At 34.7% G+C, this 13,617-nt stretch overlaps 2 protein-coding genes across 2 annotated transcripts; one reads left to right on the top strand and one right to left on the bottom strand.

The window, feature by feature from the left end:
* Positions 1-1,451: 1,451 nt before the first annotated feature.
* Positions 1,452-7,819, bottom strand: LOC115442181 (proclotting enzyme). The gene is made up of 8 exons (XM_030167181.2): positions 7,595-7,819; positions 7,175-7,275; positions 5,372-5,508; positions 5,001-5,134; positions 4,638-4,806; positions 2,918-3,162; positions 2,126-2,286; positions 1,452-1,770 (listed from the first exon to the last, which is right to left on the bottom strand). Exons 1-8 carry the CDS (start codon positions 7,707-7,709, stop codon positions 1,609-1,611), a joined length of 1,224 nt encoding a protein of 407 aa, XP_030023041.1. The 5' UTR covers positions 7,710-7,819; the 3' UTR covers positions 1,452-1,608.
* Positions 7,820-8,788: 969 nt separating this feature from the next.
* LOC115442179 (acidic amino acid decarboxylase GADL1) lies at positions 8,789-13,442 on the top strand. Its single transcript, XM_030167179.2, has 8 exons — positions 8,789-8,970; positions 9,657-9,838; positions 10,375-10,597; positions 10,767-11,018; positions 11,125-11,189; positions 11,539-11,728; positions 12,203-12,436; positions 13,041-13,442. The coding sequence occupies exons 1-8, from the start codon at positions 8,863-8,865 to the stop codon at positions 13,233-13,235; spliced, it is 1,449 nt and encodes a 482-aa protein (XP_030023039.1). The 5' UTR covers positions 8,789-8,862; the 3' UTR covers positions 13,236-13,442.
* The last annotated feature ends 175 nt before the right edge of the window (positions 13,443-13,617 follow it).

Genomic DNA, 13,617 nt, shown 5'->3' with positions numbered 1-13,617 from the left:
AATGCCAATTGGGACGAGCTATGGCAACGATCTATTTTTGCCTCATAGCATCATCTGTGGGGAATCTGCAATGAAACACATTGTATGAAACACACTATGAAAATCAGATACTTTCCTTAACCCCTAGCCTTCGCGCACGGTTTCCAAGTGGCTTTTACCACTACACCACCGTATATTGAAAGTAAAAGGCAATTTATGCAAAATAGTAAACTACAATATACTAACATCTATGTTATCGACAGAATATGCAGCACAACACTATTGAACACGACTACGTAAATTGGTAAAAATGAAAAATACTTAATAATTACTGTATCGAATGGCCAACAGCAGATTATAATATGACTACAGCATAATAAAGATTAATTAATAATACTTTTTGCACTTATGTACAGGGTTTAAGCAAATATATTAGGTTTTTTGTTTACTCACCGATGGAAGCTGATGATTTCAGTTTCATTTTCTTTACGAGAAGAATGAGATTTACACCCCACAATAACGCAGGCCATTGCTTGTTCGTAGGGCTATATTATACTTAAACAGCACTGTGTATTTATTAAAATTAACAACAGAAATATTACAAAACATGTAGCCACTTTTGAAAAGCACGCGCTGAAGTATAACGTAACTAAATTGTGTGGGCGCGTTTGTGACATTGTTTTGAGGTTGGCAAGTTGGAACTTTTGACATTTTATTTGCTTTTTAATTCGGCATCATAAAGAGGACCAAAGGTAACCATTTGATAATTTTAAAGTGTACGCAAGTCGACTTTAGCAACATAATATTTGTCTCGATCTTTTCAACGGTTTTGGCCTATTTGAAAAAAAAGGATAAGTATATGAGGGTAATTTAGATTCCTTCTATGCTTGTTCTTGTTCTGAGGTATTTTTAACTCTTATATTATCTTTTCCATTATAACAAATTTGTTTTCAGGTAACACTAAAAATCAAAGAACTGCTTACTGTAAGCTCGTTATAAACTTTTTCCGTCTAGCAATCTCCTTTTATCCGAAGATCGATGAGAATGAGCTATTGAGAAGTGTGGTGAAGAAATTACCATGCACATAGTACTATGAATCAAATTGGCAGAGTAAATTAAAAACGATGCTATGTTATATATAGTAGCAATTAGCAATAACACCAGCAAATGTCGTACTTCGAAGTGTTCAGGCTTCTGTATGTACTGTTTGTTATAAGTTAAAAATGTACGGATAAATCGTGATGGTCAGTAATTTTAGAAGATATACTTAATATTAAACTTAAGTGCTCAAAAAAGTATCGATTTCAATTTTGTAGTGTAGATAATTTTAAAATATTTTAGTTCACCTTTTCTTTCAGAATCAGGGTATTGGGAGCATGATTGATTGAAAACATAGTACGTATAACGATGATGAAAACTATTTAAGTACCAAAAATCAAGGATTTTGTGATAGAAAATACTAAAAAAATGAATAGCATTTAAAAATAAATTTATTCAGCATTTTAAACCACATAAAAATATTAAATTTAAATTTATATCGGAAATGTAAACTGTGAAAAAAAAACGAACAAAAATTCTTTTCATTTTCAACAAGTTATCGAGTTGCAGTTAACGTTGAAATGGGTTTTTCTAAAACCGTGCATTCTCCATGATCCATCCGAGGTATTTGTCGACGCGCGTGTATATCCCGGGATGGCTGGGGTCCCCACAGCCGACGCCCCAGGACACGATGCCCACCACTGCCCACCGGCCGCTTGGCATTTGATACATCAGCGGGCCGCCACTGTCGTGCTGCGGTTCAATACGTATTTTAACGGATCGGGTGTCGAAATATGATCATGATTTGTTTTGGGCGCATTTGGGTTGGAGGTTTAGATGTTATAAGTAGATTGTAATATTTCTTATACTTGAAATTACATGTGACTTGCTATGATATTAAATTTAAGCGATTTTTTCTTCGGTAAGAAACGTATGTTTCTCTAGAAGAAACGAATGGCTTATATCAGCGACGATATATTCGCTAGCTCATGTAGACTTTCAGATATAAAATCCACTCAGTAAAACTTTATCTATGTGATTTCTTGCTTGGTCGATAAAGTGTCCAATTTATTTTATCAATAATAGTCTGCTTATTCGTGAATAATACCTGACAAGCATCCCTGCCTCCCTCGAGTCCCGCGGCGCAATAATTCTCGTCAAATATAGAGTTGGTGTGCGCCTCGATGCACTTCTCGTGAGTCCAAATTGGGAACGACACTTCCAAAAGGATGTGGCTATCCGGCCCACCGAACGATTGAGTGCCCCAACCTAGTGAAAGACCGTAGCATTTGAAGGTAATATTACGAAATATTGTAATTTATTTATCGGATTTTATCTAATTTTTTTATATCATGGTTTTCTCCCGACGTTCAGTCTTCGTCCTCCCGTTGACCATGAACGCTGCAAAGTCAGGAGAAAATCATAATATAAAAAGATGCGATAAAATCCGAAAAAAAAAAATATTTCGATGGCAACATTTGCGAAAACACAAGAAATCTTTATGGTAATTTAGTTATCAGGGCAAATTCAATAAATTCCTATAAGATTCCCATTCCAATGTTCGATCCAATCCTGAGAATAAACTGATCAAAACTTTGTTCTGATTAACTAGTCTATTTGCAAGATGAATTAAAAAAGAACGTTTGGATTCGTATATTAAAAACGGCGGCTAGTGAGAGTTTGGTGTTATCAGGATATTAAAATTATAAGAAAAGCTTAAATTGTCCACGGGGGAAAATAAGTATTCGTTACAACGTAACATTCATTTCACTATATTCAAGTCAGATATTACTGGAGTCAGGAAGTCGAAATTAATACACATTTTTTTTTCGAGATAAGTTTCACGTATGATTTTGCCTTACCTAATTTGATTCTACATCACCTAATTGGGCAAACTAACCAATGACGGTGACAGTTTCATTCTCGATACTCAATCCAGGCGGCGGCAGACATATCGGCCACACGTAAGTGTTGAAGGTAGCAGGCTTGTCCAGCTTCAGTATGGCGATGTCGTGATGGTAGTTCAGTGTCTCAAAGTCAAAGTGTTGGACCTTCTCCACCACCCTGAAGTTGTAGGAGCGAGTGTCGTTGGTCCGCTTGAAGTCATATTCTCCAAGCCGGACGTATAGTTCATTCGCCTCAAACCTGTTAAAAATTTCAGATTATAAATATCCTGTTTGAAGAAGAGGGCTGTGCGTAGCAGTGGGTAGTGCAATACATGAATTATCTTTGCAATAAAGGTAAGTTTGTTTATTTAAATAGCACTCGCACCACACCATACTATCTTCTTACAATAGTTATAGCCAAGGAAAATTCATTATATATACATACGCAGATATTCTTGACAATTTTGGAGTGCATAACATTTACAATCAACTCTGTGCTTTACAAAATAGTAATTATTAGGAAGTTAGCGGAGTACTTATAATATTAGTAACAAAAATAATGACATAATTGATCCTTGATAGCTATAGATGCTTGCAACAATAATAATACGTTTCTTAAATTACAATGGCGAGTTGCTAAATTTATCAATATGAGTAACTTTGGTTATTTCCTGCAGTATCGCAACAAACAATTTAGTTATGAGAAATAATGTAGGATTGGAAAAACCATAATAAACAAATATTTTAAAAAAATATATTTACGCAATTTAATCTCCCAGGAAACCGGTAAAAATGACAAAAGATAATGAAATGCAGCGACGCATCCGCCGCGTGCCTATACCTAACAGAGGACAAACTTCATAATGTCTTCAAAACCGGAACACATTTTTTTTTATACGTCCACGGGAAAGTGACCACACCACACCTGATGGTAAGTGGAGTGGGGCCAATAGAATGTCGACTGACGAGAGATGATCACCCCTCGGCAGTCGACATGTCGGCCTTTTGGAACCGGATATACACAGGCTGATCTCGGAACGTGACACACTTACGTGGGCCACAATGGCGAGTTTTAACACCTTGTATACGGTGGTCGTTATCTGGGTGGATAGTTAGTTTCAAAGTTAACGTTGATAGTACGAGAAATGAGTTTTATATTTTACTACATGGCTAGGTTTTTAACCGACTTCAAAAAAAGGAGGTTCTTAATTCGACTGTTCTTTTTTATGTTTGTTAGTTCAGAATTTTTGACTGGGATAATCGATTTTGATGATTCTTGTTTTATTTGGTGCTTCTTATGTGGTCCCATATACATTCCATTGTTGTTGTACCCTTGACTTCAGAGACACATCAGAACACTCTTAAAATGATGTCAATTATGATGTCGTCAACGTATACTGATTGAACTAGCACAAAAAAGCAAAACATAAAAACTTTTTAAAAAAATATTATACTGCCTTTAAAAATGCCTAAAAACCAAACAATAATTTAACATTACCTATATACTGGTTACCAATTTTGCCGTCAGTGACAAATTAAAATTGCTAGTTATCGTATAATTGTTCATGTATTTATCTAGATTAACTAACAAATTTTATTAGTCACTGACTTCAAAATTGGTAACCAGTATAGATAGACAGTTATGTTTTTATTTTTTTTTGTGGTTTTTGAAGGCAGTATAATATTTTGTTAAAAAGTTTTTTATTTTCCTGGACAGGGCTTAGAAGTACTTACTTGTCAGTGCAATGAGCTGCTGTGAGGACATGCCGCTCTGTGATCAGCACTCCGCCGCAGTACCGCTCGTAGCCTTCAGGTGTGATGGAAGCCATCCACGGCCACTCCCGAGGGTTTGCTGGGCGGGAGTCGAATACTCTGCCTTGGGGTCGCGTGCTTAGACCACAACCTGGTATTATGAGAATAGACATGTGGAGTACTTCGGCAGTATATCATTTTGAGATAATATGTAATTATACAAAACTGTTTTTTTATGCTTTACGTAAATTAAACCTTTTCAAAATCATCCACTGTTGTTGCAAATATTTTATTGATATATGACAGCATTCTATTCATGTCTGATTTCTTAATACAAAGTGTTACCTCTATTCTGTGCTTGGCTTATCTTTATCAGAGTCTCGTCTTCTCCTTCCTGAGGCGCGGTTGCCGGCAGTTCTCCAGCCAAACCCTCTGGACCTCCTACTGTCGTGTCATCCGGGCAGCACGCGCCCATTGACCTTAAAATTATGCAGATTTAGATAAGGAAATGTAGTCTTTTTTAATTGATATGTAGTACTCGAGGTTCAATCTCTTCACAAAGTATTTTTATGACACGCAAGTGTTTATTGCGGGTCAGGATGTGATATCTTAAACGGTCCTCTTCTACTTTTAGTACTCCACGATAATTGTTTCCTGTGTTTTAAAATTACAAGCGATTGTCGCTGAGAACATATTTATCATTCGTGTGTACTTACCGGCCTTGTATAACACAAATGTAATTCATGAATTTAACGAAGTCCTGTTTGAAATCGTCCTGGATGCAGAAGCGCAGGTGGCGGCAGTGGCCTTGCTTGCCGTTCGGGAGTGTGCAAGCTTGGTAGGCGACATTTCCCTGCAAGAATGTGTTTCATTGAAATATGCTTTGCTTTTTAACCCTCTCCTATCTGTTGGTACTAATTTGTTCCATATCATTTATCGTCAAATATGAATATAAACACTTGGACGATCTTTTGTAGTACCGTCCGTGTGAGCTAATCAGAGCGCTCTTAGTAGATTTTTGGGATAGACTCTTTAGTTAAATTATTTTCGTGTTTCTATCTGTTTTAATTACTTAATTATATAAGAACTCTCTAATGCCTTGAGGTGTCGTTGATAAATATGAAAAAATGAATGACACGGAATTGATAGTAATGATCTTAAAATAAAAATCAATTTAGGATTCAGCATAATATGGGAACTTAAGTTTGATCAGTTGTCTAGGGTTATTTGAATAAAATCGATTGAGCAGAAATAAAAGTTAACAATGACGTCTGCTCCACAACATAAAGCATTCACATAAACCATCTAGGTATATGGTAATTTTGCTGTAGACGTTTCAAAACTTTCTATCTTAAAACTAACAAAGCCGAAGTCAAAGACAAGAGCCAGTCGTTACAAACAATACCTTAAATTCAAATGGTCATTATTAACATTGCAAAACCCATAATAAGTGTTATCAAGATAAGTAAAGGCGCGATTATAGAGGCGTGAGATGGATAGGATACAACTGCTATAAACATTAAACAGAACTAGAAATCGGGCGTGGAAATTACCAAACTGGCGCCATATGGTAGTTAACATGTCTAATAAATCATTGACGCCAACATAATTGAATTTGACTACGGCGCTAATCGTATTGTAATCCTCTGTAATGCGATAAATTTGCCTGATTTGTGGAAGTCGGCTGTGAGAATGATTAACAATATCGATACTTGGCGAGGTAAGGAACAAGCTAATTTCACACCTCACCGCAACGTTGCTAAGTTTATAAATATTATATTCAAAATATGCATGATACGGTGTATTTAGCTTCAAAACAGTCACTACTGAAACGGCATTAGATTTATTCAAAGTACCTACTCACTTTATGTTCATTATATTCGTATGCTTCGAAGTACTAAATGGATTTCGGGTTAGCGGTGTTTGATAAAAAACAAGTGTAGGCAATAACGTCCACGGAATAATAGCGATGCACGTAAAGTAAATTTGAGTCAAGAGACCACACATTGACATTTTTACGACTCTGCTTAAGCGTTTATTAATGTACACTGGTAAACGGTATCAGAATATCAATATGTTTAAACATGCTAAGGAATTAGTAAAAAACTTTTTGCTCGTTGTAATTGGCATAGCCAGACGAATAATAGAGTAATTTCTTTCTTTAAGGTTTAACAAATTGTCTACAAATATTTTTGAACCAGACTCCAATAGTTCGATATGCCTCGACTTAAGTACATATCAGACAAAAAAATGGTAAAAAAGAATTGAATGTTGCCGGGATACGTTGTCAAGCTCGGGTTCAATCGTGTTGCTTAGGAAAAGTTTCTTTCAGTTTTGTGAGTGCTTATTTTTAAATGATAGTAATTTTGTATATTGGTCCTTCAACGACAATACACGGCTGATATGAGATTGGCAGAGTTGTAAATGTTGAGTACAGCTCTATTGATCCCCAAGAAAATTTTGCGTGAACGTGCATGGTTTATGATTAGTTTCTTATTTGCAGTGGCAATAGTTCTTACCAGATTGGGGTTTAGTTGAATGAATCGTTTAGACCTGCCGCCTCCGATGTGCATGCCTCCTTCTTCTGTAATGTCTTCCCATGCTGGGTGCTGCAGTTCGGCTGAAACCACTCCGAGTTTTACAATACTGTTGCGGTTCTTTATATTTGTTAAAAAATAACGTTTATAAATACAGAATTATGATTTAGATACATTGATTTTTAATTTTTTCTCGTCTTCGTATTATGCGACAATAAGAAAATAATACAAAAATAAAAACTTTTCTCTAAAAAAAAATATTATAAGCGTTAGGAATACGGTCGACAACGATGCTACTTTTTATATTGGGAAAATATAAAGCGAGATTTTTATCGCGGAAAAATATCTTGACATGGGCGGAGCCGCGAGAAAAAGCTACTAAAATGCATTTATTGCACTCACAGTAATCTCCTTTTTCTGCACACACAGACACCAGCAAAAGAAGAAACACAAAAATCATTTTACCAAACCCACTTGTTCCGTCGGGAACTAACGACGTTGTGATTTTTCCTAACATTCGCAGGATATGATAATGACTGGTAAATCCACAGGATGCGGTAAAACTGAAAACAAATTTTTATAAAAAAATACAGACCAGTACAATGTCATCTCGGCTTAAAAGGTCCTGTAATATTGAACAAGGTTCCGATAAAACATTTATTTATTTATTTAGATTTGCTTACAGTTGTAAGAATTTTACAAAAAAATAAAACGTACATGCTAGTTTAGAAAAAGTTGCACAACCAATTACAAGCAAACCCAGAATGCAAAAAATACAAATACGATTAAAAATAGGGGTAAAATGGACAATGCGATGTGATTCCCGGAGACCTGGGCACCGTGACAACAGTTACAAATCTAAATATAACTTACTTAACTTATTTCTTAGTGTCTCATACCTATGCTAAGTTAATTGTTAAGTGCATTAAAGTTTACGCTGCAATAAATGTACTCTTATAGAAGCTGACCCACCCCGACTATACCTCAATTTGATATACAGTTTTGAATATTACGCTGAAAACGGTAAACAGAATCAGAGAATACATCAGCATTACTACTGTATTCGTTAGTTGATTTGCACATACGTGGTATTGGGGAACGAGATCCAAGGACGGTTCTTCTACGAGGTGGATAAAGACTAGTGATTGGGGTGTACATTTGCAATAATTGAGGACAATCCATTTTTTGTATAAGAAGCTTATACAGGAACATTAAGTCTAGGTTTGTTCGATGCTTACTAAGTGTATCAACTTTGAAATGCAGTATCTTGGAACGATAAGAAGTTAGTTTTTTAATTAGTCCTCCAAGTATGATAAGCGCCACATATTTTTTTTTTGGATTAAAAACATGACCTATTTAAAGCTCAAAACAATTTAATACTACCACTATGATTTAGAGCAAATAAACATACATACATTGATTACAAGAAAACATAACACCGCCCAAAAACAAAGACTATTAAAGCATTTAATGATTAACAAGTTACATCCACCTTTAAATTAACACGGCCTTTCCAATGTTAAACAAAATGACATCGAGTTATGCATACAAATTGAGTTCATGGTGTTGACTGTTGATAAACAGTTCGAGCTCTTTAGTAACGGGACAGTACAGTAAATACTTTAGTTGAAACCACATGTGTTCGCCTTGCTCGGTATTCGAATATTGAAATGGGAGAGAATAATCTTTCCTTTTTGGATAAAGTGCTTAACATTGTCAAAGATGAGAGATCGGAGGATAAACCATTGATAGAATTTAAACATCCGAAAGAATTGGAGGTAAGTTATGTTGAGGGTTTTAATTTTTCAAAGAAATGACATAAAGTTTACTTTATAATTAAAATTAGATTATAAAAAAATGATTTTGGTTCTTGTTTATATTCTGGTTAGTTAAATCTCTGTTAAGCGATAATGCGTGACGTTTTCTTTTATCTGTTATTTTATTGTCCTGCCACCGAATTAATATTATGTAAATGTTCACGTTGTATTTTTTTTATGTATTTTTCTGTGTAGGCATGCCATTATTAATTTTAAATACAGTTTCTAATTATATGAAATTCGTATACACACAGGTACATATCGACGGTTGAAAGGCTAATTGACTTGAGCGACATTTTTTTCGAAAAATTTAATTAGTTTATAAAAACATAGAAAATAATGCTTATTTTAAATATGTATGTAACTTGGTGTCGCAAAAACTGTCGCTTACGTCAATTAGCATTTCAACCGTCGATATTATGTATAGATACATGCATACATAAACACATACTGAGAGATACACACCCTAAGCTTATAGCATCCTGCTCTTTTTATCTGGAGTTAAACTCATACAATCATAAGTATTTAAAAAAACATAATTATGACGACCTTATCGCCGTTAACTAGGTCCTTTACCTTGTTTGCCGCAAGGTTAATAACTAATTATAATTAGCGTGTTTAACGACACATTAATGTGTTTATTTTAGAGGATATTGGACCTAGATATATCAGAAGGAGTCACTGATCAGGAGTTAGAGGAATGCGTACGTCAAGTATTAAAATACAGCGTCAAGACTAATAAGGCTGTTTTTCGTAACCAATTGTATAGTGATACAGATCCTTATGGACTTTCGGGAGCATGGATAGCAGAAGCTTTCAATACTAGCCAGTAAGTAAAGTAGACGTAAAAACGATGAATAACTGACTTCGAAGGAAGTTTTTCTATAATTAATGCGAGAGCCTAGTTGGAAAAGAACCCAACTGCTGACACAATGTCCGCAGTTTCAAAACCTAAGGCATTAGACCTCATTTTTCAAAGTTACATGTGTATTGTTTATTGATATTATCGCTTGCTTTAATGATAAAGGGAAATAACGTGTGGATACCTGCATACCTAAGAATTTTCCATAAGAGTATTGAAGGCATGTGGAGTCCGCCTAAACGCACTAGGCCAACATGGTTAACTAAGGCCTAAACCGTCTTATGAGTAGGGAAGGCCCGTGGTCAGCAGTGGGCAGTATATAATACAGAGCTGGTATTATTTATATTATCATGAGTTGTGGCATCAACATGTGGATAACGTAATGTTAAGCGATCGTCAACTTCTATAAAAACTGACAGTTTTTCCTAAAAAACTGTTAATTCAAATATTATTACCAGCTAAAAATAAAATATACTCATTAATCATGTTTTGTAACTTTCCAGGTATACCTTCGAAGTTGCTCCAGCGTTTACTCTTATTGAACTTAAGGTTTTGAGCCACGTACTGAAATTATTCAGTATTCCCGACGGAGATGGTATCTTTAGTCCCGGAGGCAGCATGTCAATGCTGTACGCCCTAGTAGCAGCCAGGTTTAAAGCGTTTCCAGAAGTCAAGAGCAAGGGCATGAGGAATTTGCCAGAAATGGTTATATTCACGTCGGAAGACGTAAGTTTTTATTCCAACTAAATGAACAGATGGGCTAAATATTATTTTATTGCGTAGGAATTATATTATGTAGAGTGAGCGGTGATTTGAAGGCCTTTTATTAGTTCAAACAAATAACGACACCAAATATATGTCATGAGCTAAATTTTCCCTCCACTATAACTTTCAGAGCCATTACTCTATCAAGAAAGCTGCTCACTGGCTTGGATTTGGAACAGAAAATGTAAAAATTGTAACAACGAATGAAAAAGGACAGATGATAACAGAAGAACTCGATAAAGCAATTGAAAACGCCAAAATAAAAGGACAATATCCAATAATGGTGAATGCTACTGCTGGCACTACTGTCCTCGGAGCTATAGATCCATTAAATTATATAGCGGATGTTTGTGAAAAGCATAATGTTTGGATGCATGTTGATGTAAGAAATCTTATTTGTACTTAAAATGATTGAACACGATATCTCCAGTTTTGAAAAAAACAGTATTCATGTTGGTACTTGACATCTTTTCTTTTTCACATTCCAGGCATGCTGGGGTGGAAGTTTAATGTTATCAAGCAAATATCGAAATAGACTTTTAGGAATTGAAAGGTAAAATTTATTAAAAAAATCTTTTCTTTCTTTTTCTTTATAAAATAGCCCTAAAGGGCCAAGGTTATTAATTTATTTAGTAGGTATACTGAATTACAATGTCGGTGTCAGTTCTAAAACTCAAATAATTTAATTTGCAAAACAAAACTACATGTGAAGAAAAAAACTAAAGTAAACTCATAATTTCACCCGCATTGCAATTATCCTAATAGTGATTTTTTTACGAAAAGACAAGGTACACCTTACTTTTACATATATTTTTTTTTTGCCTGAATAGATACTGTATGACTTGCCCAAATGATATTTCATTGGTATACTTTTTAAATCCTGTATGAATTATAATTTACAGAGCATATTCAATATCATGGAATCCCCATAAGATGGCTGGAGCTCCGTTGCAGTGTTCCTTGTTCCTGGTTCGGAAGAAGGGATTACTGCACGAAGCCAATTCTGCTTCTGCGCAGTACTTGTTCCAACAGGATAAGTTTTATGATGTCTCATATGACACTGGTGATAAAAGTATTCAGTGTGGGAGAAAGGTAAGATATTAATGACAGTATTTTTTAGTTTTTGTTAATATCATCTTGATTTTTATATTCATTGTTGTTGCTTTGCTTCTATCGTTATAATATAACGTCAATTGGGGTGAATGGACTCCATGGTGTGAAATTATCCCCTTCGCCGCGACCGCCCAATTCACTGTCTTCAATATTGTTTTTAAATTTCCACGAATCGTCTTTTTTGAGTTAGGTCACCTTAATTTTAAGGATGCGATATGTAGGGTCGGGTTCCCCTTTTGAAAATATCACCTTTCGCCACTTATAACTAATGTCTTTTGTTAAGCTTGTTTTAGTCTATTATGTGAAAGAGCGAGACCCTATAGTGCTATTCGATCCGAAATATACCATTTACACACTGCTGCTGGGCGACATAATTAAATATTTTTATTTATATTTGTATATCGAATCATATCTATGATTATTTTTTATCGTATCAATGCTATATTATTCCAGATAGATGCATTCAAGTTATGGATGATTTGGAAAGCTCGGGGTGATCTAGGACTCAGTCAGTTACTAGACAATGTGATGTCGATAGCACAGTTCTGTCAACAAGCCATAGCGAAGAGACCTGGGTTTAGATTAGTTGTGGATTCACTGCAATGTCCTAACGTTTGCTTCTGGTATATACCACGATTCATGAGGAATCAAGATGAAGATGATACGTGGTGGGATATCATGCACAAGGTAATGCACAAGATTTTGATTGTTATATATTAAATGTTTTTGCGCCTTCTAGAAGACTATGCAATAGTGTAAGCAATTGAAATGATAGCATAACTGAAATAATAGATAGCATTTGTATGCAATCAGCTTTCAAATTTCACTATCGCACACATAGATAACTTATTATTATGATAAACTACAATATGACGCGTGAAAGTAGAAGAACACGTAATAATTTTCATTGGTCTCATATAAGACCAAAGACATCTAAGATATTAATAGTTTATGTCTTTGTACAGAATATTGTATTGAACATTCAACAACAACAACTAACGCGATACTAATGTCTATTGTGCTAATCAGCAAAATTTTATCGTGCCTCTAGAAGACTGTTTATGACTCACGATCTACCCCTTTTTATTAAAAATCATTAGAAATAAGAGTTAAAAGTAATTACCGGTCTTTGTCGTTTTTTTGTGGACGAATGATGCTGATGAATTTGAATTTATGCATAAGTATTAAAAATACAAATAAAAAGGGAAATAGATTCATAAAATGAGTATATTATTACTTATGAAAGGAATTATTAATATTTATTTTCTACTAAAATATTTTTTTGTTTCAGATTACACCAAAAATCAAAGAACTGCTAACGCTCGGCTCGTTACTAATGGTGGCGTATTCACCACTTCGACATCACAAAAACTTTTTCCGTCTAGCGTTCTCCTTCCATCCGAAGATCGATGAGAAACAAGTTCTTGGCATGATAGAAGCTATTGAGAAGTGTGGTGAAGAAATAACGCTGGACATGTTACAATGAATCAAATTGGCAGAGCAAATTAAGAACGATGCTAAGCATTATGACTTTGCGTCTGTCTATTTATAGTAGCAATTAGCAATAAAACCATCGTACTTCAAAGTTTTCAAGCTTCTGTACATACTGTTTGCTATAATTTAAAAATATACTCAGAAATCATGATGATCAATAATTTTAGAATATATAATATTAAACATTCTTAAATGCTCTAAAAAATATCGTTTAAAATTTTTTAGGTGTAGATAATTTATTAAAAATTTAGGACACCTTTTCTTTTAGAATCAGTGTATTGGGAGCGAACTCATTGTTACAAGGGGAAAGGATAATTAACTGAAAATTGGTTAAGTTTCAAAAATAGTCAAAAGAGTCTTAGTGTTAACAAATA

The sequence above is a fragment of the Manduca sexta genome, chromosome 6 (genome assembly GCF_014839805.1).
Source record: "Manduca sexta isolate Smith_Timp_Sample1 chromosome 6, JHU_Msex_v1.0, whole genome shotgun sequence".
NCBI classification, from domain to species: Eukaryota; Metazoa; Arthropoda; class Insecta; order Lepidoptera; family Sphingidae; genus Manduca; species Manduca sexta.
The sequence above is the reverse complement of the archived record's forward strand: the minus strand, read 5'-3'. Positions and strand labels throughout refer to the sequence as shown.

Bases quoted from the DNA above. Each gene is read 5' to 3' on its own strand.
- LOC115442181 (XM_030167181.2), bottom strand. From the start codon at position 7,709: ATGTTAGGAAAAATCACAACGTCGTTAGTTCCCGACGGAACAAGTGGG. The intron at 4,807-5,000 runs GTAACACTTTGT...TCATAATACCAG, and splicing joins AAGCCAAGCACAGAATAGAG to GTTGTGGTCTAAGCACGCGA. The intron at 1,771-2,125 runs GTATTATTCACG...ATTGAACCGCAG, and splicing joins GAGGCAGGGATGCTTGTCAG to CACGACAGTGGCGGCCCGCT.
- LOC115442179 (XM_030167179.2), top strand. From the start codon at position 8,863: ATGGGAGAGAATAATCTTTCCTTTTTGGATAAAGTGCTTAACATTGTC. The intron at 11,019-11,124 runs GTAAGAAATCTT...TTCACATTCCAG, and splicing joins ATGTTTGGATGCATGTTGAT to GCATGCTGGGGTGGAAGTTT. The intron at 11,729-12,202 runs GTAAGATATTAA...ATATTATTCCAG, and splicing joins GTATTCAGTGTGGGAGAAAG to ATAGATGCATTCAAGTTATG.